The 27,497-nt window shown below is 35.3% G+C and overlaps 1 protein-coding gene across 1 annotated transcript in view; it reads left to right on the top strand.

Moving 5' to 3' along the window:
- USH2A (usherin) overlaps positions 1-27,497 on the top strand; it is an 843,890-nt gene that overhangs the window by 82,297 nt on the left and 734,096 nt on the right. The window contains exon 5 of the mRNA XM_031015607.3: positions 12,205-12,337. Within this exon, the coding sequence (XP_030871467.3) occupies positions 12,205-12,337 (133 nt within the window). The remainder of the gene's footprint in view (positions 1-12,204; positions 12,338-27,497) is intronic.

Raw genomic sequence — 27,497 nt, 5'->3', positions numbered from 1 at the left:
CAGTTACTATCTCTCTAGCTTTTGATCAGAAAGGACTACCTTGAAACAATGGCCACAATAATGGTATTATTCTCAATTCTAGAATTTATTTAAACAAACAATTCAAATCATATTTCATAATACAGTTCTCTGAAGGAGCTTAAAGAGATTCAGATTTTTCCTTTTGTTTAAAATGGCTCTTCATTTAGTTTTTGAGGCATATTTTTAATAAATTTTGCTCAGTACTGTCTACTGGAGCTGAAAAAATCTAAGAAGACACAAAATGGCTGAAGTATAGGTACTTACAGAAAAGCATGCCTTTCTTTTAAGAATATAAAATTAATACATGATTTATTTATTGTATAATGGGATGTTCTACCCTTGTTGAAGATTTTAGCAGATATAACTCATGCACAGTGTAAGTGAGCACTCACCCCTGTTTTGTTTATATGGCAGGACTATTTCTACAAATTTTACAAATTACTGTTTAGGATCTTTATGACATCCATTGAGTGCTGGCATGATAAATGATTTTCTATATATCTGTCTACATATTGAGGGCCTGATTGATGGCCCTTCTGACTTGGGGTCAGCAGTGAGTTCACATCTCTTGGTATACTTTGGCTTATTCCCTGGAAGTGTAAACAGAAATCCAATGACCACGATTTTCATTATTTTCCTTCAGGCATAATCTGACCTAATGATATGTAACTGTATTACTGTGATTTAAGAGATTTTTTAAAAACTATAAACATTTTGAGGAAAAGTGAAAATGGTGATTTTAAATTTAACACATTTAAATATTCATTTTATGAAAGGAATATTTGAAAGAATAGGGATTTATCAGGATCAATAGAAGCCTTGGCATAACCTAATCATTTTAAATTTTATTCCTTCTTGTTTTTTTCTGTTTTCCTACAACTTATTCACTACCCTCTATATTCTCATACTTTGCTAAATCATATTAATCCTTCAAGAGTTGGTTTAGATGAAGCTTCATTCATTTGATAAAGATTAAATGAGTGTCCAGTAGTTGCTAGTTGCTAGCTTACGTTGTTCTATTGTGCTTCACAGACAATGTGTTTTATTTTTATTTTTATTTTATTTTTTAAAAATTGAAGGTTTATGGCAAACTTGCTTCAGGCAAACATGTCATATATTAGTGCTATTTTTCCAACAGCATGTGCTCATTTTGTGTATGCTTCACATTTTGGCAATTCTCACAAAAACTTAAACTTTTTTCCAATCATTATAGCTGTTATGGTGGTCTGTGATCAGTGATTTTTGATGTTATTATAATTTCAGGGGGTGCCATGAACCACACCAATATGATATGGCAAAGTTAATCAATAAATGTTGTGTGTATTATGACTTCTGCACCGACAGAATGTTCTTCTGACTTGTTCCTTCTCCTTGGGCCTCCCTGTTCCCTGAGACACAACAATATTGAAATTAAATTAGACCAAGTAATAACCCGACAGTGGCCTCTCAGTGTTCAAGTGAAAGGAAGAGTAACATTTCTCTCACTTGAAATCAAAAGCTAGAAATGAGTAAGCTTAGTGAGGAAGGCATGTAGAAAGTTGACAGGTTGAAAGCTAGTCCTCTTGCGCCAAACAGCCAAGTTGAATGCAAAGGAAAATTTCTTGAGGGAAAATTAAAGTGCTACTCCAATGACCACAGAAATGATAAAAACTGAAACAGCTTTATTGCTGATGTGGAGAAAATTTGAGTGGTCTGGATAGAAGATCAGACCAGCTACAATATTCTCTTAAACCAAAGTCTAATCCAGACAAGGCCCTAACTATTCCATTCTGTGGAGGCTGAGAGAAGTGAGCAAGCTACAAAAGAAAAGTTGGAAGCTAGCAGAGATTGGTTCACAAGGTTTAAGGAAAGAAGTAGTTTCCATAACATAAAAGTACAAGGTTGAAAGAGCAAGTGCTGTTGTAGAAGCTGCAAGTTATCCAGAAGATCTAGATAAGATCACTGATGAAGGTGGCTACACTAAACAACATAATTTCAATGTGGATGAAAAAGTCTTCTGTTGGAAGAAGATGCCATCTAGGACTTTCGTAGCTAGAGAAGAGAAATCAATGCCTAGTTTCAAAGCTCCAAAAATAAGACTGAGTCTCTTGTTAGGGGCTAATGCAGTTGGTGACTTTACTGCACAGGTGGTAGGTGCCCTAACCCCCATATTGTTAAAGGGTCAATGATTTATAGAAATAATATAGAAGTAAGAGTGTGATTCTATCTAATCTATCTATCTAGTAGTATCTATCTATATTCATATTCCCTATATATCCATAGTCCCTACAGCCATCCACTGAGGGGAGAGAGTGGGCCTGGGAGTAGTAACACTGAAATAGCACGAATCTACTTAGCACTGAATCTTTGTTCCTAAAGACCACTCATCTCTTAGAGGAACCACGATTTCTTGGAGAAATGGCTGATTCCAGGGCTGTGGTGGGGAAGTACAAAATGAGCCTAGAACATCTTGTGTCATAAAGTAAGAAGATACTCAAAGAATTATTAGAACATGTCAATATGATCCAGAATGCAGCTGTATGGGGTCTATACTGTCCAAACCTGGAACAACTTGAGCACTGAAATACATATTGAGAGTAATTAATTATATCCCACTGAGTAAAATAGAGACTCATGAGTCTATATAGATAAAAATAAGCCTAAGCATACATTGAATTTTTAATAAGCAATAGGATATTTATACAGTCTTGAAGTATCTGCTTGCAAAATGTTTGCTAATTGCAAAGGGGAAAATTGTATTTTTGCAGTGTGGAAGCCTGGCAGATATATTAATGCAAATGATTAAAGTTAACGTCATTAATAACGGAACAAATAGAAATGATGTGAGACATGATAAGATATAATATGATCACTGTATCACCTGAATTTAATCATGAGGAAAAATTAGACAAACCCAAACTGAGAGGCAATCTACAAAATAACTGGGCGGTCCTCTTTAACAGTATTAAGATCAGAAAAGCCAAGGAAAGATTGAAGAACTCTTTTTTTGGGGGTCAGCACTGCCTTTTTATTTTATTTTATTATTATTATACTTTAAGTTTTAGGGTACATGTGCACAATGTGCAGGCTTGTTACATATGTATACACGTGCCATGTTGGTGTGCGGCACCCATCAACTCATCATTTAGCATTAGGTATATCTCCCAATGCTATCCCTCCCCCCTCCCCCCACCCCACAAAAGTCCCCAGTGTGTGATGTTCCCCTTCCTGTGTCCATGTGTTCTCATTGTTCAATTCCCACCTATAAGTGAGAATATGCAGTGTTTGGTTTTTTGTCCTTGCGATAGTTTGCTGAGAATGATGGTTTCCAGTTTCATCCATGTCCCTACAAAGGACATGAACTCATCAGTTTTTATGGCTGCATAGTATTCCATGGTGTATATGTGCCACATTTTCTTAATCCAGTCTATCGGTGTTGGACATTTGGGTTGGTTCTAACTCTTTGCTATTATGAATAGGGCCGCAATAAACATACGTGTCTCTTTCAGATCAAAAGAAACCTTAGAGTCATGACGACTAAAGGCAACATGTGATTCGGGGCTGGAGGTGTTTTTTCTATAAAAGACTTTTTGGGGTCATTGACAAAACTTGAATGGGCTTTAAAGATAAAATGGTAACGATGTACAGATAACTTTGATGTTTACATCATGCTTATGTAAAAGAATGTCTTTTTGTAGCAAATACACGTTGCGGTATTCAGGGGGAATGGGTCATTAGGTCAAAAATTTAATCTCAAATGGGTCAGAAAAAATTCTTTGTACTACTCTTGTGACTTTCCTGTAACTTTGAGATAGTTATTTTTTAAAGTAGTAAAAAACAGAAACTACTGATTGAGCTGCATTACAGATAGAATGGGAAAAGAGAAAATGGACAGAGGAAGTACAAAAAACTTACTTGAGGAACACCTCAATAGAGAGAAGAAGAGTAACAGGGAAACATTTGGTGGAGGAGACTTCCAAGATATTTTCACGTTCTCATCTTTGTTCCTAACCACTTTATTCATATTTATTTATTATATTGCCTCCTTTCATTGAAAGTATTTTATATGCCATTTCTATTACAGATTGTAAATTCTTGAAGAAAAGGTCTGTGCTTTATATACCCCTTATGTGTAGTATATGTAGCATCACACTTAGCATATCATAATGTGCTTGTTACATATTCAAACAACAGGACCATTTTCAAACAAGTGATTGGATTTTAGTAAGAGTATGAAGAGCAGTTTTCTTTATAAACATGGGAGACAAAAGAGGTTGACTCACTTTTAAGGAGAGGACATTGTAGTTATAACAAGTAACTTCTAGCTCATTGGGATGTAACATATTGAAAAAGTTTTATAAGGTATTTTACAGCTAACTTGATAATCTTTTGGAAATCATCTGTTCTCCATGAGTAAAATAGAAAAAGGCACAATGATATATTGAAATAATTAAGAGTATCTAATATTGTGATGAAGTGTGCACCAAAAGCTTTCTTAAATGTAGAATTGTACATGACACCTCTTTAAGCAGTATCTACAAAAAACCAGCTGGAACTCTCCCTATTCCTTAGGAATTCAATAGATCAGACTGTTGGCAGATTTTCCATCATGTATATGTGTAAATTAATAGCTTTTTTTTTTGGCAGTAGAGAGAAGAGAGTAATTTAAATGTGTAGGAAGAAGAGGCCATGAGAGTTTCACATCCAGTCAAGATAGGACAAAAAAAAATCTACTTGCATTCCTATGTTAAATTTTTAAAGATCAATTAAATGGAGACTTGTTTGGTGGAGGTTGCAGTATATGAAGAGCTTTAACAGAGATCAGGGGAGAACAGCAAATCCAGAGAATCATATCCAGGGCGCAAATGTAGTACATGTAGGCTTTTTCTGTAGATCGCTTCAAGAGGCTGGCTTGGCTTGTCTGAGCTACTCAGAGAGGAAAAAATGAAAGTGAGTGTATATGTTGGTTTGGGGTGTGTGAAGGTGTGGGAATGGAGAGAAGTGGACAGAGGGAAAATGTGTTGAAATAAAACACCAGGAGCTCATGGAAAATGCAAAACAGAAACAAAACCCAGAAAAAATCTTCAAGGGGCATACCTGTGTATGAATTCATTTTTCCATAGCACCTTTAACATAGTCAAAACAAATAAAATTTAAGCAGTTATTCAGTTAATCAAACTAGTAGCAGGCGCACAGACACATTCCAAACATTACAAATATTTGTGGGCCACCCACCTGGTTAATTTCTGCCAAAGCAACTATCCCTGAATAATTTCCTCAAGTACTTATTCATATTGTTTGTATAAATGTCACTCAATAGAGAATATTTAATAAACTTGAGCATTTATAATTATATAAAAATTCATGTCAGTAAACAAGGCCACTCTGAAAAGTTATGTGAAGAATCACAGTATGACACATTTTGTTAGAAAACGGTGCCTTTTCTTTATTCCTTAGAGTTGTAACATCACGTAGTTCATGTTGTTGTTTTCATTTTCGGGGTATCAATTAGTCGATCAATCAGTTAGTGTTTATTAAGCTTCTGTCCAGCATGGAAAGCATGCTCATCAAATTTGCAAATGACATAAATCTTAGAGGGATGGTAAAGGCACTGCATGACAGACATAGCATCCAAAAAGATTTTGACAGCTCGGAGCAATGGGCTGAATCTAACAAGATGAAATATAACATAGATAAATATAAATGCCTACCTTTGGGTCCAAAAAGCCAATTGTATATGTATAGCATTGAGTAGACGTGAGTTAGCTGTTGATGTAAGCAGGAAAAAAAAGACAGTATTTTAGTTAATAGTCAGCTCAACTTAATTGATCAGTTTTAGCTGCATGATGTCATTGCCAAAAATCTAGCCTGCAATTTTGAATTGTATTAAGGTGACAATCCTGTACGAGTTTGACAGGTCAGACCACATCTAGAGATTGTAGTATTTCTGGAGCCACATTTTAAGAAGAGAGACACTAAAAACTATGTCATATTTAGAACATCACAGAAACTAAACACATTTATCCTGAAGAAGACTAGAAGACTTAGGAGAGGAATGACATCCTTCTTTACGTTTATGTAAGCTGTCACATGGAAAAGGGCTTAAGTTTGTTTGGTGCAGTCTCAATAATTAGAACTGGAACTTGTGAACTGAAGTTATAAGGAGATACCTTTGGGTTCAATCATTTATAATAATTACATATAATAGTAAAAGCTGTTCAAAGAGAAAGGTGTTCCCGAAATCTGCAGAGGCAGAATACTAGCACAGTTTAGCCTGAGTGTCCTCCTTTGCAAAGTGGGGACAACACCATTGTGAAGCAGCGATCTGGGAAGGCAGTGGGATGATATAGGGAAAATGTTCAGCACAATGAGGGGCACGTAGTAAGTAAGTGGTTATAGCACACAGGGGATGTCACCTTTCCTATTGTGGGAGGTGGTGACACCAATCCTGAATCATCACTGGGTAGAGGTATAGAGGAGATTCTAAATGGATGGATTTGACAAACTGACTGTTACTTCAAAACCCTAACTGACTATAACTTATTAATTAAATTTGCCATTTAAAACTGTCTCTGAAACCACCAGTCACGCTTCTATAGCAGCTTGAGTAATTTTTTTTTTTTTTTTTTTTTTGAGACAGAGTCTGGCTCTGTCGCCCAAGCTGGAGTGCAGTGGCGCGATCTCGGCTCACCGCAACCTCCACCTCCCGGGTTTAGCAACTCTGCTTCAGCCTCCCGAGTAGCCTGGATTACAGGCTCGTGCCACCACACCCAGCTAATTTTTGTATTTTTAGCAGGGACAGGGTTTCACCATCTTGGCCAGGCTGGTTTTGAACTCTTTACCTCTTTACCTACCTCGTGATCCACTTACCTCTGCCTCCCAAACTGCTAGGAATACAGGCGTGAGCCACCGCACCAAGCTATTCTTTTTTTCTTTTTTTTTTGTTGGATAGGGTCTTACTCTGTCGCCCAGGCTGGAGTGCAGTGGCGTGATGTCAGCTCACCGCGACCTCCACCTCCCCGGTTCAAGTAATTATCCTGCCTCAGCCTCCCAAGTAGCTGTAATTACAGGAATGCACCACCACAACTGGCTAATTTTTTGTATTTTTAGTAGAGACGGAATTTCACCATGTTGGCCATGGCTGGTCTAGAACTTTTCACCTCAAGTGATCCGCCCACCTCGGCCTTCCAAAGTGCTGGGATTACAGGCACGCGCCATTGTGCCTGGCCAAATTTTTGTTTTCAATCCTCTGTGCTTATTTTTAATTATCTTTAAAATGGAGAAAAAGGTAAACCTGTCTTAGGTAACTGTAAAGTTAAAAAGAATGAATATGCATAAATATTTTAGAACAATGTCTGACATACTTTTTTTTTTTTTTTTTTGTCAGAGTCTCACTCTGTCACCGAGGCTGTAGTGCAATGGCGCCATCTTGGCTTACTGCAACCTCCGCCTCCCGGGTTCAAGAGATTCTCCTGCCTCAGCCTCCCGAGTAGCTGGGACTACAGGCATGTGCCACCATACCCAGCTAATTTTTTTTTTTTTTTTTTTTTTTTTTTTAAGTACAGACGGGGTTTCACTATGTTGGCCAGGCTGGTCTCAAACTCCTGACCTCATGATCCGCCTGCCTCAGCCTCCCAAAGTTCTAGGATTAGAGGTGTGAGCCTCCATGCCCGGCCCATACTAGCTTTTTAATATATGTTAACTACTTTTGTAATGCCAAAGTAGGTGGCAAAGGATTATTGGAGAATAGAGGACTTGAGATGTGTGTTTTGAAAAATACTAAAAATGTAGTTAAGTGCCTATATGGAAATAGCTTGAACACATCATGAGATTAAGTGGTGTGTGATCGTCAGACAGTGAGGAGACTTTACCAATTAGTTTGGAGGTCGGCTGTTGGTGAAGGTTAGAAATAAATTGGGTGAGATGAGTGAGGAAAAAACTCAGAAGGCCTTAGGTTTAGGATGGTAAGCAATAGGATGGGATGTGTGGGGATTCCACGTGTTCGTAGGTAGGGGAATACAACATACATGTGATTTTTAAAATAAACTTATAGAGTTTTCAGGATACATTGCCTTACTTTAGCTTAAGAATTATGGATGGAATAGTGGAATCTTTTTATGCAAATCCTTCTTTCACTTAGAAATAGAAGTTTCTATTTCAGGGCAATTTCTATTTCAGAAAGTCCAAGACTTTTCTCCTCCATAAAGTTTTCTCTTCTGATTCATATTACAGTGGTTTTCTTTTTTGTTTGAATTTCTTAGCATTCAAAATGATGTTCCTTATGTTTGTATCATCCATCATGATCTTTTAAGGGGAAATTAAATTTAAGATACGTTGTCAAATCGCTTAATGTTAATCTATTAGAAAGGTGTTATTCTGAATGCATAAAATGGTTTTGCTTTAAATGAGGCCCTCTAAATTAATAAAACTGCTCTTCCTGGGAAGCTTCTAAGTTGGTTCTGGGAAAGCAAGTCACACAGAGAAGGTCCAAAAATATGTTATACACCACATATATTAACAAATTAAGACATAATTTCTCAAAGCAACTCCTTGGAAAAGATAATCCTTCTTGACTGCATTAAGATTCAGTATTTAAGTTAGAAACAACCATCATCATTTATAGTGATTCAAACACCATCTAGTATATTAAAATGTATTTTGTTGTCATCGTACATACAAGCTCCTTGAGAGAAAGGATCATGACTTAACTCTTGTTGGTGTAGCTCATAGGGCCACTGTGGGTACCGAGTTGATGCTTTATGAATTCAGTTTAAATTAGAAGAATGTAGGCAATGGGAGTACCATTTGTCCAGTAAGAAATTCAGCACAGGTATTCTGTTTCTCTATTTCCCAGCCTGAGTCAGCAGTTTCTTTTAGTTTTGATGGCCAGCAGGAGTAAAATAGCAGCAAAGATCTGGCATTTCAGTGGAACAGGTGATTGTGGAAAATTACTGTAGTCTAGGTGGACTCGATTCTATTTTCCCCTTGCTAGGTACTGAGCTATTGTGTAACTTTCTGGACTTTTGAATTATACTTCTCACTAATCTAGCATGAGAATGGGAGGATAGTGTCAAGAATTCTACTTAAAAAAAAATCTAGTGTACTCTTGTACTCAAAGGGATGAGTACAATCTATCACAGGGACACAAATGTGACCAAAAAAGTGGTTAAAATAAAATATGAAACTGAAGAGAATGAAGATTGGAGCATGACCTTCTCTGTATCTTCTTTCCAAAGTGTTTTCGGATCTCTTATGAAGGGGATTTAAAGGCTTTTCTACAACTGCTACTGCTTTTGTCAATTCATTCATTCAAGACACACCAATAAACACGCACGAGCTCCTCTTATCCTCATAGGGCTAGAGAATGAGATAGGTGCGAAGTTTATTTTAGCAGAAGGCTTTCTTTTCACAAATCAGAAATTCCATTGTATGTATTCCCTTAAATAACTGGCAAGGGGACCATCGGAATGAGCTATGGCAAAAATCCACCTCAGTCTTTATAGCTTCAGGGTGATGGAGCCCCAGATCAGAATTGTAAAATAGTTTAGAGAATCTTGGAACATAAAACATGGTGCAGAAAAACCAAGGAAGATTTAATCTTATGTATGGAAAGGTGGTTGGTAGGGGAGGGGGCAATGGAAGAGAGTGGCTTGGGATCATCATTAATCATTATTTAAGTACCTACAAAGTGAAAATATCCTCTGGAATTCACTGCAAGTGACACTGAATTCTTCTACTAAGCAAATATGTGATGAGTTGTTAAAAAAGAAGGTCCTGAACTCTTGACAACAGATATAATACAGTGAATACAGAAAATCAAAAACATGCTTTCTATCTGACTCAAAATAAAGGTGCACTTAAACTTGTAAAAGACAACATTTTTATTTGAATGATATGACAGAAGTGTCACGGGAGTGTTACCTGCTATAAAGAAAGCCTAAGAATTATTACCTTTATTAGACCAGTGACACTGAGCTTTAGCCATACATTTCTAGCTTCTGTCCCTCTACAGAGACAATTTTCTTTTCTTAAATAAACTGTCATGCTAGTGTTAATATATTGTTGGCTCTCTCATGCTCTGAGAATACTGCTGATATAAAACATGTATATGTTAGATTGGTAATAGTATCTTTAGTGTAGCTGACTAGAACAAATGTGTTTCCCTCATGGCTGTGCTAATGTGATAAAGGAAAATTGGCTGTTCATCAGCTTTTGGCTGGGTAAAGACAGTAGAGATGGAACCACATTCTTTTTTATGCATTAATACCACCGAGAACTTTTCACTAGTTATATTTCATGTGCCTGCATGTTGTGCAAAGATGTTGTAAAACATGAGATAATGCTACAAATAACAAAGTAGAAAAGCCTGTATCTTTTATAATGATAACAGTCAAACACCAAATGACAGTAACAGGCTGTAAAAAATGGGATGCAAAAAAAATGCAGCCCTACTACCCAACAAAGCGGAGTATATCCAGGCCCTTGAGGACTTGGTATATGATTTGAGGTATATTAAAGCTTTGTTTTAAAATTAAATCAAATGCAACACTAGATCAATGGATTTAAGAAAGAACATAGTTTAAATGAAAGTAGGGTGGTTAGAATGGAGAAAAGCCGTTGTGGGTAACTTCTTGAAAAAATCCATATTACCAAGTAATTATTGTATTAACTTCCTGTTTTTTTTGTTTTGTTTTGTTTGGGGGGGACATTGAAAAAGATTTTTAAGGCAATAGTTCACATGATTTTAAGATGTTTGAGAATAAATGTTTATCTTCATTAATTATTGCAAGTCTTTTTAACATAAAAGCATTAAAAGTATAACCAGTTTTAGGCTCACAGCAAAACTGAGTGGAAATTTCAGAGATCTCCCAAACATGCTGTACCCCCACGTACCCACAGCCTCCCCCTCTATTAAAGCCCTGCACCAGAGTGGTGTTATATTTGTTACAATTGCCGGACCTACACTGATACATCATTACCACTCAAAGTCCATAGCAGAATAGCATGTTGAATGTTTTGCTATCATTTTAATTAAAATGTTAACATCCAACCTTTCCTTTGCATGACCTTAAATCTCACTCTTTCCTCCCCTCTCTCAACCCCTCCCCTTTCCAGAGCCTTTTATTTGCCATTTCAGTTCCTTCACTAATTAGAGTACCAATTATTCCTTTTTCATTTAAGCTAAAAGCACTTGAACAAAAAGACTATTTGCAGAGATAAAGTTGATGTCCAAACAGCTGATTGGTTTATTTAGAAGTGTATGCAATTAAAAATTTTGTGCAGGTATCTATGGGTGTTTTCCATAAAAGTTTGATAGCATTGGCTATTCTGGGCTCCAGTCACATAAACAAAAATCCCATAGCTTTTTAATCATGTGATCCAAGAGTTATCAAGCTACAACCTGTGGGTCAAATTGGCTGGCCACCTGTTTTTATAAATAAAGTTTTATTTGGACACAGCCATGCTCATTTGTTTATATATTGTCTGTGGATGCTTTTGCATTACAGCATTAGAGGTGGGCAGTTGTGACAGTAACCATTTGGTCCATAAAACCAAATCATTTGACTTGCAGAGAAAAAAACATTCTCTAGCTATTTACAGAAAAAAAATTGCTAATCCCTAATATGTGCAGTTATTAGGCTACTTGCTTGATTGATTAGTCTAGAATATGACTGGCAACTTTTTGTTACCCTACATTGGAAAAGTATATCTGAAAATCACCAACCGGATACCAATACCCAAGACAGTAAATTCAAGAAATATTTGATCCTAGTAACTTGAATTATATCCACATGCAATTCTTTGTTGTTATATCTGGTTTTAATTATTTCTTTCCCTTGTACTCATTTTGCTCCATTTCCAAATATAGCCATAACAAATTTAATTTGTATTTAAAGAAGTAACATATCCTCAAAAACCCTGTAAAAGCGTGGCAACCAGAGCTGTTACATGTATGGGACAAACTATTATGTATACCTGTGAACACCCTGGGAGATATCATCACAGCACAAAATGACACTATATAGGTTTATATCTAGATAAACACATGGAGATATCACTGAGATATTAAAATAATGTTTTCAGTCTTCCCAGCTGAACAAAGTAAAGAAGAAAGAAAGTTACTTAATAAAAACTGCTGAAATGTGTTTAATATAAAATAAAAGTTTATGCACTTAAAATAATAATGGTGGTAATTTCTTACAGGTGCATCAGACAAAAATCAGCTTCTTTATCGATGGCGTGGAGAAGGATCATACACCTTTCGATGCAAGAACTCTAAGTGGGTCAATTACAGATTTTGCATCTGGTACCGTGCAAATAGGACAGAGTTTAAATGGTAAGTTTCTGACTTCAGAATGTTATTTATTTCATCCAATTACATTGTTCTTAAAAATGCATCAAACAAATAATATTTTAAAATATCTACGTGTATTCATCTTCTAGGGCTACTGAACAAATTACCACCAACTGGGTGGCAGATTAATGAAAGTAAAATTTATTTTTTCACAGTTTTGGAAGCTGGAAGTCAGAAATTAAGGGTTCAGTGGTGTTGGTCCTTCTGGAGGCTCTGAGAGCAAATCCATTCCATGTCTCTCTTCGTGGTAGCTGCTGGCAATCCTTAGTGTTCCTTTACTTGCTGCTTCCTAACTGCAATCTTGCCTCAGTCTTCATGTGGCCTTCTCCTCTGAATCTTCTCCCCTTTACCTCTGTTATAAGGACACTTGTCATTGGATTTAGGGCCCACTCACAGTCAGGAGGATCTCACCCTGAGTTCCTTAACTTAATTATACTTGCAAAGACCCTTTTTCCAAATTAAAGTCATAGTTACAGGTTCCAGATGGATAATAGATCTTTTGGGATCTAATATATAACTTACTACATTTGGGAAGCTTTCAAATATAAACTTCTTTATTCTGATTAGTTTTTAAGTAATTTCAATGTGTAATAAACTATACTTCCTTTCTGTCTCTTTTCTGAGGGGTTTGCATTTTCATGTAGAGAATTGTTAAAGTAGAACTACGAAGTATTAGATGGAACCTGAGAAATAGTATTGACATGTAATTAACTGGACTGATGTTTACATTTACTACATTAAAAATGGGCCATATAGTTTAAGAAGATATCATATACTATATATTGAATAAAACCAGAAGTTGAAATAAGAAATTATCTTGAAATATCTAGTACAGTGGTCTTTAAAATGCCTGCATATTAAAATAAAAATAGTATTTTATATTATTATATAATATATGCTCATTATAAAAAAATCTAAACTATATGGAACTCTGTGAAATAGAAAGTATTTTCCATATTTCTATCTTCAGAGATAGATATAATTTAACTTTTTTATACTCCTACAGATTTTTAGTACATTTTTAGCTAGAGATATAGTTATAAATATATTTTTCCAAAAATAAAATTACAATACATATGCTTCCTCTGAGCCTTCTAAAAATAAATACTTCTCCTTCAAATGTTATAAACAACGTTTCATGTCAATGTATCTTCTCATTTAGACATATGTTCTCATTTAAAATGGCTGTATTCTATGCAATTGTATAGTTGCAATCCATGAGATTTCTTAAGCTCCTATAATGAACATTTAGGTTTTTTTAATGTTTCAGTGCAATTAGCCTTATTTTATAGAAAATATTATATATATAATATATCCACATATATTTATATATCTGTGTCTATATCTACATTTCTATTTATATATATCAACCATCAATCTATCAATCATATACATAGACGTATACATACGTACATATGTATTTGAGCAGTTGCCTGATTGCACAGTTCCTTAATATCCTATTTGGTGCCAACGTGCGTGAATTCATATCCCATTTCCTCACTTACTAGCTATATGGCCTGGCAAGATATTTTAATATCTCTAAAGTGTAGTCACCCCAACTTTAAAATGATGATGATGATGATCATAATATTGATATCCCATAGGGCCAATGTAAGGATCAAATGAAGCAATGTCATATAAAACATTACTGTGTTTCAAGCACCTGGCATGTATTAGATACTCAATATTTATTTGTTAAATGAATGAATGGATGAAGTGCTAAGCCCAATGCCTGTATATAAACTATATTTTCTCTCTCTTGGGCATGGGGCTGGATTTTAATGTACAGCATTGTTAAAGTAGGACTATACAGTATTAGATGAAAACTGAGAAATAATATTAACATATAATTGACTATGTGGTTTATATTTTCTCACACTAAAAATTGGCCATGTAGTTTAAGAAGATAAAATATATGCTATATATTGAAAAAAAACTACTAAACTATATCAGTAAATAACAATAATATTATTATTATTTTTTTTTTTTGACATGGAGTTTCGCTCTTGTTGCCCAGGCTGGAGTGCAGTGGTACAATCTCGGCTCTCTGCAACCTCTGCCTCCTGGGTTCAAGTGATTCTCCTGCCTCAGCCTCCTGAGTAGCTGGGATTACAGATGTGCACCACCACGCCTAACTTTTGTATTTTTAGTAGAGATGGGGTTTCACCATGTTGGCCAGGCTGGTCTCGAAATCCTGGCCTCAGGTGATCCACCCACCTTGGCCTCTCAAATTGCTGGGATTACAGGCGTGAGCCACCGCACCCTGCCGTAAATAATACTATTATTAATGTTATTATAATTATTTCCTAAAAATAAATCCATAGAAGTTGAATGGCTGGGTTGAAGTATATGGTCATTTTATATTTTAATACATATTACAGAGATTGCTCTAATGCATAACAATGGGCTACCTCCAGAAAGGTTGTGAAAATTTATAACCTCATTAAAATATATAGCCAAGTACTTGTTTCCTTAAACACTAACTATCCTTACAAATTATCCACTTTTTTTTCACCCTTGCCATTCCTCTAAGTGAAAAATATTGTTGAATGCTGACTCAGAATTATTTGGCCATTAATGAGTTTGAGTAGCTTTTTACATATGTCTTGATCATTTGCATTTCATTTATGAATTCCTTATTCATACAATGTGTCCATATTTATACTCTATAATTCCTTATTTATTTATAAAAACTCATTTATGTTAAGAATATTATGTTGTATATGTTTTCTTCAGTTTTTTGATGGCTTATGAACTTTGTGGTCTAGATATTTTAAAGTAATCCTTTAATATTTAAACAAAATAAAACGTATGCAAGATAGTGCATAAATATAAAAGGTATAGCTTGATGAGTTTTTAATATTTATATACACCTGTGTAACTCTCATTTAAAAAAAGTCGTAGAACATTTCCAGAATCTCAGAGTCCCCTAATGAACATCCACTGTAAAGATAAAAACAGAATAGCATCAATGTAGCCCTCTATCACCGTAGATTAATGTTGCCTGTTCTCAAACTATCGTACAAATAAAATCATGAAGTAGGTACTCTTTTGTGTTCTTTTTGCTTAGCACTATGCCAATGAGATTTTTCCATAGTGTATGCAGTTATATCTTTAGCTTTAGCAAATAATTCTGTAAAGTTTTCCAAAGTGGGTGTCCCAACAAGCAATATTTGAGGATTTCAGTTGTTCCACATCCTTATCAACTGTTAGTTTTGCCAGATGTTATCATTCTTTGCCATTCTTGTAGCCATGTAGTGCATTTCCTGATCATTAGTGATATTGAGATATTTTCATATGCTTACTTGCCAAATGAATATGCTTTTTTGTGAAGCCTTTTGCCAAGTTTTAATTGGACAGTTTGTATTTTTCTTAATAATTTATAGGAGGTCTTCCATATTTTGAATATGAGTTCTTTGACAAATACATGATAGCAAATACGGTCTTCTGGGCTAAGGTTTACAGTCACATTCTCTTGATGGTATTTGTCGATAAGCAGATTTTCTTAATTTTAATGAGTCTAATTTAGTCGTTGTTTTATACTTAATACTTCTTGTGTTCTGTTTAGACTATTTTTGCAAACCCTGATATCACGAAGATATCCTCCTACAGTTTATTCAGGAAGCTTTATTATTTTACTTTTCAAATTGTGGTCTATGTTCTATCTGGAATAGATTTTTTGAGATTATATAAGGTAGGGGTCAAAATTTTTGTCCCTCCTGAATGTGTAATTAACCTAGAAAACCTTGCCTCTTGAAACAAATCAATGTTTCTACCATTCTGCAGTGGTAACGTTGTCGTGAATCAGGTCTCTGTATATGTGAAGATGGGTTTCTTTCTGAACTTTCTATTCTGCCCCAGTGATCTGTCTGTCTGTCTATACTTGGGCCAAAACATTTAGTTTTAATTACTGTAACTTCATACATGTCTTCATATCTAGTAGTTCTCCAACTTTTTTTCTTTTAAGATTGCCTTAGCTATTATATATGAATTTTAGAAACAGTTTTTCAATTTTCATAAAAAATTCTGTTGAGATTTAAATTACTAATTTGTATTTAGGAGAATGGGCATCTAAACAATATCAAGTATCCAGCCCATAAATGTAATATGTTCCTTGATTTCTCCCAGCAATGTTTTTAGTTGTCTGTATAGAGGTCTCACTCCTATTTGTTAGACTTATTCAAACATATTCATTGGTTTTCCTTTTTAATAGACTGTATTTTTTTAGAGCAATTTTAGAGTCACAGAAAAATTGAGTGGAAAGTATAGAAAGTTCCAGTATACTGTCTGCTCCTACACACGCACAGCCTTCCCCATTGTCAATATCCCTCACCAGAGCGGTATATGGCATATTTGTTACAATTGATGAACCTACATTGACACATCATTATCACCCACAGTCCATAGTTTACATTAAAGTTCACTCTTGGTGTTGTACAACGAGTATCCTACAGAGTAGTTTCACTCCCTAAAAATCTTCTATGTTCCTCATATTCATCCTTATCTCTATCCTAAGCCCTAGCAATCACTGATCTTTTCACAGTCTCTGTATTTTCACCTTTTCTAGAATATCATATAGTTGGAATAAAAAATCATGTATCCTCAGATTGGCTTGTTTCACTGAGTAATATGCATGTAAGATTTCTCCATGTCTTTCATGGCTTGGTGGTTCATATCTTCTTAGTACTAAATAATATTCCATGGTTAGATACAGCATAGTTGATTTATTCATTCACCTACTGAAGGACATCTTGGTTGCTTCCAAGTTTTGGCAATTATGAGTAAAGTTGCTATAAACATCAGTGTGTAGGTTTTTGTGCGAACATAAGTTTTCAACTTATAAATACCAAAGAGCGCAATTACTGGATCGTATGGTAAGATATGTTTAGTTTTGTAAGAAACTGTAAAATTGTCTTCCAAAATGACTATATCATTTTACATTCCTATCAGCAATGAAAGAGAGTTCCTGTTGCCCCACATCCTCACCAGCATTTGGTATTGTCAGTGTTCTGGCTTTTTGGCCTGTTGGTTTTCATGCAATTATACTTAGTATTGTTTTTGAACTTCATTTGCTAATTTTGTTACTATTGCATTAAAATATAATCAGTTTTTATATTTACCTATGTTCAGTGACCTTGCCAAACTCATTATTATGATAGGTACACAATCCTATCATTTGCACATATCAGGAACTCAACTCTTTTGGAATGTTTGTAATAAATGTATATAATGGACATGCCATAAATATCTCCTGTAGATATTTTTGTCTGATGCACTTATTAATTCTGAAATAATATAAAATGTTAGTTTTGTTTTTCTGTATGACCTGAGTTATTAGACCAATGTCTAGTTTTAAAAAAGAAGGTATATATTTTTGATATTCAAAACACTGTGGTTAAATTGCCAAGCTCTGGTTTAAATATAACCCCGGTGTGCTTCTTTGATCAAAATATTCACTCTCTTTAAGTCTCGTTTCTAATCTATTAAATGGTGGTTTAATATATAATTCATAGGAATCTTATAAGAATTATGTGAGATGATGTATGTTTAGAATATAAATTGCTTGTTGTATAGTAAATGTGCATTAACTGGTAACTATTTTTAAACTCTTTGAACATCTATTTTCTTATTGTGAAACAATAAGATAGGGATAACACTATATTTCCATATGATTGTTGTACCAATCAAAAGAGAAAATATGAAGACCGTATTACTTTAGTTTGTGTATGCTCTTAGATCAAGCTAAACTCATGTGAAGAAGCAATATTTTAAGGAACTTATATATTTAGGAACTTGGTTTGAGTAATTAGTATATTGCATAATCTTATAAAATACTCTGCGTGAAGAATTTTTAAATAACACATTAAATCTTGTGAGCCTTATTTCAATATTTAATCCCTATTAGTACTTCTAAAAGTGTTTTATTGCACCAAATGTTGCTCAAAGTATTTGATAGCGCCATAAATTAGTCCACTATGCACTGCAGGGTTAAAATGGCTTGCTTCTATTCTACTTCAGTATACTAAATGTTGGATTAATGCTTCAAAAGAACAGTGTGAACTGAAGATGATATTTTTAAACTGTGTAGAAATAAATTTCACTCCTGATTAGAAAACATGTAACAGGAAACTGGTTTATTTCAAATATTATTTAGTTTTTATTACAACTTTCTCCTTTATGTTCTTGACATCTGAGAGCTACAGAAGGAAAAGGATATTTTAAATAATTTTTATCTTTATTCTATCAATTTATATGTACAGTTGTACCTACTGTATCTTTTCTCTAATTAGAGATGGCATATAGACTGGCTCATTACTTCTGCCTAATGAGCCAGGCTCCATGCCACCTCTCTAATCAGAAAAGAGATAGGTACAGAATGTTCCTATGGACTTATTATAAATCATTTTCTTTCTCTCACTTGCTCCTTTTTTTAATCAAAAAATTAAGTCACTGTCCTCCACACTTTTGTCCGTATCCAAGATGGTTTCATTCAAAAGAGGTAATTGTGCAAGCGATTACTGAGCTGAATTAAAGGTGCTCTCATGCAGTGCCAGGCCGGCTGTCTCTGCTTTGGAACAGACACTGCCTCAAACACAAGCACATCAAATGAAGGCCTATAGCAGATCAAGATGGATCTTTTCTGTCTTTCTCTGATTAGGTTTGACTTGGTTCTGTTTCTGCACCCAGAAAGTAACAACCTTCCATATGAGTGTTGGCTACTACAGAGCTTTTTCTTTGAGTCTTATCTCTAGCATAACTCTCTAGAAAAATGTGTTGCCAGTGACACTTTCTGTTACTGCAGGACTTGTCTTTGCTTTCCCTGGAAAATTAATCAATGGACCAAATGCGTGCTTTTTACTGAACCCTCATTTATCCTTATTAATGGTATAATCTGATTTGATCAGGCTGAATTTTATGTATACAAATAGAAACACTTTAGACCATCTATATCAACCAAAGTGTGATGGCTCCTTTTTAGAACATTTTCTTTTAGTTGTAGATTTATTTTAGTGCTTCCAGTTGGGTATATAACCTGGAGCACTTGTGTTAGCAGATATGTACTTATGAGGAGTCACCAATGTCATTGTGGTAGTAAACCATACTAGCTCTCCAAATTTTGGATTTAAAATTACAGAACTACATGAATCAAAACTTTTCCCAGTTATTTCTGAACTCATTTATCAACAGAGTTCTAGTTGCCGATTAAAGGTGAGAATTTCTACATTATACATTCAAATGTGCGTAGCACTTTCTTAAGAAGATCATTGGTCATTAAGGAATCAATAAATATTTGTTGAGTGTCTGTTAAAGTGAATATGCAGGGAAGAAAAGGATCATCGTCTAAAGCTAATTCCTACTTGCCTTCCTTTCTGTGTTTTCAACGTTGTGTGTCTTAGCCCATATGCTTGTACTTGATTCTAAAGTTGGAATGCTACTTCTAATTTCTACCAGTTTCCCATGGGTTCACATTTCTAACCTCTGCTAGTTACACAAACTCCATTTTAGTTCAGCTGAAATCATGCTAATTTTTTTCAGAGAGAATTATTTTTGGGAATTAGATTAAAAAAAAACTTAGAAAGTATTGAAATTGACTAAGAGATTGGAATGGAAGAAGAGTATAGGAATACTGTATATAGATAAAGAGGAGTTTACTTAGTTTCCGAACACTGCGGACAAGGTATCTAGCAATTTTATCAGACAAGTTATGTTGTATATTTAAAATGATGTTAATGTAGCTCTCTCAACCATACTAAGTAAAAACTGCTGATTAATTAAAATTTGAATGCAAAGTATGCAATCATAAGGTAGTAGAGGAAAATGAAGGCAAGTGTTTCTATAATTCTAGCATATTAAGGACCCTTATTAGCACGATACCATGTCCAGAAACACTAAAGGAAAATATTGAAACATCTGACTATTAAACTGGGAATTTAAGATTCAAACAATGATTATCATTTTGTACTTGATAGTTTGGCAAGGACTAGAAAAACGATTATACCGGTGTTGGAAATAGTTTGGGGTAACCTGGCAAAGTATCAAAAGTAAAAATGCGAAAACTACTTAATCCAAGATTTCTACTTCCAGGACACTATCTCGAGAATATAATTAGACAAAGACTTAAATACATACTCAAAATGTTCATTGTAGAATGATTTAAAGTAACAAATAACTGGAATCAGTTAAAAACTTCAAAAAGGAATTAATTTAATAAATTATAATTCATGCCTACTGTGGAATAGTATACACCATCAAGAGGAATGAAATATGTCTCTTTCTATGTACATGGCAATGGGTTCATGATGTGTTATTACATGAAACAAACAAGATTGTATTGTACAAAATTCTATAAATTTAATGTATATGTTATAAACATACATATATATATTAAAGTTCTGGAAGGAAATATGCCAAAATCTTCTTCAGAATGTTAGTAATGTTAATCTCTATGCTGGGATTGCAAATAATTGCTTTTTAAATTTCTTTTTGTGCAATTTTTTTCAGTAAACTATAATTTTATAATAAGAATTAAAAATATTTTCCAATTTTGGACAAAATAATAAATGGAAGCCTTTTCAGAATAGATTTATTCTATGAATGTAACAAGTTCAGCCAGAGACACCTAATTTGTATAGTACAGAGGGTGCTCTTGAAAATGTGAGTCATTTAAATTCTGTACTTGTCACATGGATTCAGGAAACACAAGCGTTCATTGGACATTTAACTCATTGTACATACATATATTATTACTATAATAATTTGTGCCTGAGAAGCAAAGCGTGAGATTTAGAATCAGACAGATTTGGGTTTGAATGCTAGTTCTGCTTCTTAACAGCCAAGTGACTTTGGCAAAGAATATAACTTCTCAATCCAATTTCCTAATATGTTTTCTCATTTATAAAATGTGTTTTATATACATACTTTTCAGGGTGATCAGAGAGCTTATAAATAATACATGTTTGATTCATGTTAGGTATTCAATAAAATTTCGCTATCATAAATATTATTGTTAATTTAGTTATTGTTTAAGTTTATTGACTGTGATACTTAAAATTTTAACATAATGGCCATGACCATATTTAATTTTTTTTGGCTGAAAATCAAAATTTACTTAGGGTGAGGGAGAAAAAAAGTCCAGTTTAGATTCATTATATAGCAGATATTTTAAAATTCTGTGTTTTGTCTATGTAAACCCCTCAAAATAATTTCTCTCTCTTTTTAAAGATCTGTCCTTTCTAGTGTTCTTCAATGTTTCCTGTTCATCCTCACTTCCACCTGATGCTATTTCTTCTTAACCCGAAGAACCTCCCTTTTCATTGCTTGTAGCTCAGCCTGCTGAAGCAAATTCTCTCAGCTTGTGTAAAAATGTCTTTACTTTTGCAGGATATTTTCATTTGATATAGAATTCTACATTGATTACTGTTACTTCTTTTAGAACTTTAAAGATGTTGTTTCATTGTCTTCTTGCCTTCATTGTTTCTGGTGAGATATCAGCCACTATTTATATAAATGTTTTCTTGTATACTATATGTTTGTTTGTTTCTTTCTTTCTTTTTGAAGCAGTCTTTCACTCTGTCAACCCAGGCTGGAGTGCAGTGGTGCGATCTTGGCTCACTGCAACCTCCGCCTCCCGGGTTCAAGTAATTCTCATGCCTCAGCCTCCCGAGTAGCTGAGATTACAGGTGTATGCCACCATGCCAATTTTTGTATTTTCAGAAGAGACCGTGTTTCACCATGTTGGCCAGGCTGGTCTCGAACTCCTGACCTCAGATGATCCACCCTCCTCAGCCTCCCAAAGTGCTGGGATTACAAGTGTGAGCCACCATGCCTGGCCTATATATTGTTTTCCACTTGATGCTGTTAAGATTTTATTTTTATCTTTCATGTTATCAGTTTATGATATGCCTAGGAATGATTTTCATTATATTCGTCCTGCTTGAGGTTTGCTGAAATTCTTGGATATGTACGTTGGTGTTTTCATTACATTTGGAAGTTCTGATAGTTGTATCTTCAAACTTTTCTTTCTTTTTTTCCTTTTTTTGCTTCCTTTTCTTTCTTCTGTAATAAGACTCTAGTTAGATTGATGTTAGAGCACTAGATATTGTCCCATAGATACTGGGTACACTTTTGTTTGTTCCTTTGTTTTCATTTTCCCCACTCTTTTTTGTGTTTCAGTTTGGATACTTTCTATTTGACTTGTCTTTATTTCACTGGTCAATTTCTCTTTTGTGTCTAGGCTGCTGCTAAGCCCATCTAGCAAATTGTTGATTTCTAAATTATACTTTTCATTTCAAGTATTTTCATTTGGCCGTTTTGTAGACTTCATCTATTGGCTCAAATTCACCCACCTATTTGCATGTATTATTCACTATCACCCCTAGATCTTTTAGCATTTATATTATAGGTATTTTCAAATCCCTATTTGATAATTCCAACATCTGGGCCATGTCTGCATCTCCTTCTATTGACTCTTTCCTCTCTTTACAAAGGGCCACGTTGTGTTGATTTCTCATGTGTCTTAAATATTTTTATTGTATGATAAACGCTTTGCGTAAAAGAATGAAAGAGGTGGAAGTAAATCATATTTTTTTTTGCGTTTTTCCCTTTACAAAGAAGAGCACTGCTGGTTCTATGAGACCTTTTGAATGAGGTGCGCAGTAGGAAAGAAAAAATATCAAACTGACTTGCAGTTGATCTGTATGTGGGCTTTACTACAGTTTTAATATTATTTAGCTCACTACTGCTTTCAGATATCTGTGGATAGAATTGAAAATAGTTAGACACATGTCTGGTGGGGCCTCCTTAGAATTCTAATATGTCATTCTGGCCTCTGTATGGCTGCTTCCTTCTTACTCCTTCTATGCCTGAATCCTCTATTTCTTACCTCTGAGCTAAGTATGGGAGCAGCCCTGGGTCTCATTCAGTGAGTTACATGTCCAGTAAATGTTTGTGTTTCCTACAAAAGGCTTATTACTTTCTAGAATTTAATTCATTTAGTTTTTTCTGTGCACTCTACATTTTGATGGGTTAAAAAATAATGACTTTAGGGCTTATCTAGCTTGTTTTGGTTGTTAGATTGACAGCAAAGTGATGGTCCCTTACAACTTTTTACATTTAAAGCAGATGTTGAACTATTATAACAACATCTATTTTATACCCCTTTTTTCTTCGACACAACTCTGTCTATACTTAACTCTCCAACCCTCTAGATTGTTTCAGCTATGGCTGGTCACTGACTCTGAACAAAAAAGGTGCATATTACTTGGCCCCAAAGATTATTTTGGTAGAATTCAGGCATTGACGTTTTAATTGTCTCCTCTAATTTTTCATGGGGATTTTCAGCTTTTGTGGGCCCTAATTTATCCCTGACTCTTAACTTTTATATCTGTTTCTTTGGTTTGACTGAAATCTGTTTACTGCTAATATTTAAAACTGAAACATGTTTTTTTATAAATCTAGCCATTGGATCTTGTTTCACTAATGATCATGTGGCCTCGTTTAATCTCGGTGCCCCCAGCGGCTCTGTTTGTTCAGTTTGTATAGCACATGCATCTCTTGTGTTTCTTTTTCTGTCAGATACATAATCATATTGATTAGTGTATACCCCTTATACCCTGAGTCCAAAAATTCCTCATCCCTCCTGGGATCTTCAAATGATTTAACGACTTTCCACTATCTCTCACTTTTTGATGTGGTCTGTTCCCTCCTTACTCAACTTAAGTTTCATGGCCAGTTATTATAACCACTTCTTTTCATGGAACTGGACTTCCCTGCCTTTTTTTCTTCACTTCTACTATGATCTTGGCACTACCACAGCATAGGCTAAATATACCCAAAGAGGACGACTCTTCCCACCTTAAACTCATGACCATGAACTTCCTATGTTTCCTGATGCTGCCCTGTAATCATTCCATATTTCCCTCATTCATTCACTCTTCTGTCTTATGCCAACTATTTATACATTTTCCTTTCTCATTATCCTGATCATCAGTGATTATATTACCTCCAACTTTACCATAAAAATTAACAAAAAGAATAAAAGAGCTTCTATAGATTTCCACTGCTATATTTATCCACCACTGGCATACCGTCTATTAATAGATCTGACCAAGAATATCTTGCCTCATTTTTCCCCAATTTACTTCTGTATTGTAAAATTTTCTTGTATTAATGGAACATTTTCAAGGGAATAAAGGCATGTTGTTATTTTTCCATGAAAAATTATTCTTGACCCTCCCCCATTTCTTCCACTAGCCATTGTTTTATTTATTTGCTCCCCTTTTAGCAAAACTTCACCAAAGTATATTCAACCATAGGAGCCTTTAATTCCTCTTTTCAAATTCCACCATCTACAGTCAGACTTTAGCTCACCACTGCACTTAAACTACACTTGTCAAATCTCTACTCACCTTCACATTATAAATCTAATAGTTAATTTCAAGTCTTTATCTTTTTGACCTATTAACATCATTTAATGGAGTTGATCACTCCTTCCTCCTTGGTATACGTTCTTCACTTGGCATCTAACACTCCATCATCTGTCTGAGTTTCTAGTTGCTGCGTCTCAGTTTGATTTACTGGTTCCTCTTCATCTACTTGACATCTTAGTATTGGTACCCCAAGCCTTAAGACTTAGCTCTGCTCCCATGTCTACAGACACTCACTCCCTTAAAGATCACCTCCAGTCTTATAGCTTTAAATGTCATCTAAGTGACTTGACCTCCAAATATAAATCTCCCCACCCCAGCCTCTTTCCTGAACTCCAGACTACTCTGTTACATGTATCAAACTACCCAAAGTCTCCATTTGAATGTTGAATTTACATTTCAAAATTAAACTTACTTTTTTTCAAAATGGAACTGGTTTTCTTAAGCTCTCTCACTTTGATCCATATACTACTTCTTCCATGGTCTTCCTCATCACAAGTGAAGGCAATTTCATTTTTCCACTAAGACAGAGAAAAAGATTTGGAGTCATCCTTGTCAATTCTCTTTATCTCATGTTCAACATTTTTTTTTGTTTGTTTTGCAAAATCTTTTTGTTGTTAGAATCAAAATGTATCCAGATTTTGAATCCTTCTTAGCACTTCCACTAGAATCATCCCAGTCCAATTCATGGTTGCTGCTTTGCCTGGATTACTGCATTGTCTTTTAACTACTTCCACCCTAGCACTCCACTTTATTCTCAACACAGCAGCCATGATTGTTCTGTTAAATATCAGTCAAGCATATTACTTCTCTGCTCAAAATGCTCTATTGTTTCTCCATTTTACCAGAGTGAAAACCACCATTCTTACTATAACCTACAAGACCTAACTGAGCTAACAGCAGTTACTTCTCTGGCTTTATTTCTTACATTTGTTTATTTTGTTCTCCTTGTTTTACACAAATTGGCCTCTTTGCCGATTTTTGACCATGTGAGGTGCACTTCTGCCTTGATACCATTCGCTGTTCTTTCAACCTGGAACTTTTCACCTCCTGATATCCATCAGGCTGACTCCCTTACCTGATTAGGTCTGCTCAATACCAGTTTCTTAAATACACCTTTCTTATCACCCTATTTACATCTGCAAACACCAACTCCCCACTTTGGGTCTCATTATGTTGCTCTATTCTTTTCCATAGCACTTAGCATCTTTAATGCATTATAGAGTTGACTTATTTTTGTTGAACATATCTGTTTTTCCCTCTATAATATAAAAGAGAAAGCAAGATTTTTTTTATTTGCATTACTCACTGATATATCCCAGGATCCAGAAGATTGCCTGTCACATGGTAGCTACTCAATACGTATTTTCCAAGTAAATGAATGGATGGGCGGCTTCCATGCAGCATTAAGCCTGTGGGTGTGCAGAATGCAAGAGTTGAAGCTTGGGAGCCTCTGCCTAGATTTCAGAGGATGTACAGAAAAGCCTGGGTGTCCAGGCAGTGGCCTGCTGCAGGGGCATAGCCCTCATGGCCCTAGAACCTCTATTAGGGCAACGAAAAGGGGAAATGTGGTGTTGCAGTCTCCACTGAGTCCCCTCTAGGACATTGCCTTGTGGAACTGTGAGAAGAGGGCCACCATACTCCAGAACCCAGAATGGTAGCCACTGGCAGCTTCCACCCCCAGCAAGGAAAAACTGCAGGCACTCAGTGCCAGCATATGAGAGCAGCCACTGGAGCTAAGCCCTGCAAAGTCATAGGGGTAGAGCTTCCCAAGGCCTTGGGAGCTCACTCCTCCCACCAATGTGCCCTGGATATGAGATGTGGAGTCAAAGGAGATTATTTTGGAGCACTAAAATTTGATGACTGCCCTTTTGGGTTTCAGACTTGCATGGGGGCTGTAGCCTCTTTTGTTTGGCTGATTTATCCCATTTGGAATGGAAATATTTACTCAATGCTTGTATCTGGATTATACTTTGGAGGTAAATAACTGGGTTTTGATTTTACAGGCTCATAGGTAGAAGGGAATTGCCTTGTCTCAGATGAGACTTTGGACTTTGGAGTTAATGCTGGAATGAGTTAAGACTTTGGGAGACTGTTGGGAATGGATAATTGTATTTTGCAACATGAAAAGGACATGAAATTTGGGAGGGGCCAGAGGCAGAATGACATGGTTTGGATCTGTGTCCCCATGCATGTTCAGTTGTAATCCCCAGGGTGGAGGTGATACCTGGTGGGAGATGACTGGATTCTGGAGGTGGATTTTTCATGAATGATTTATCGTGATAGTGAATGAGTTATCACAAGATCTGGTTATTTTAAAGTGTGTGGCACCTCCTCCCACTTTGCTCCTGCTTTCCACATGTGACGTACCTGCTTCTCCTTCACTTTCTGCCATTATTGTGGGCTTCCTGAGGCCTCTCCAGAAGCCAAACAGATATTAGCACTATCCTTCCTGTAAAGCGTGCAGAACTATGAGTCAACTAACCCTCTTTTCTTTCTAAATTACCCAGCCTCAGGTATTTCTTTATAGCAAAGCAAGAATAGACTAATACGTTATCCTTTGTTACTGATGTCTAAAAATCTTTTTTAAAAAAATTAAAAGCAAGTATATTAAGACAGTAAAGGAATAAAAATGGCTACTCCATAGGCAGAGCAGCCCCAAGGACTGCTGGTTGCCCATTTTTATGGTTGTTTCTTGATTATATGCTGAATAACGG

This window comes from Gorilla gorilla, chromosome 1 (assembly GCF_029281585.2).
Source record: "Gorilla gorilla gorilla isolate KB3781 chromosome 1, NHGRI_mGorGor1-v2.1_pri, whole genome shotgun sequence".
Taxonomy (NCBI): domain Eukaryota; kingdom Metazoa; phylum Chordata; class Mammalia; order Primates; family Hominidae; genus Gorilla; species Gorilla gorilla.
Note: the sequence above shows the minus strand (reverse complement) of the source record. Positions and strands in the feature narration are given on the sequence as shown.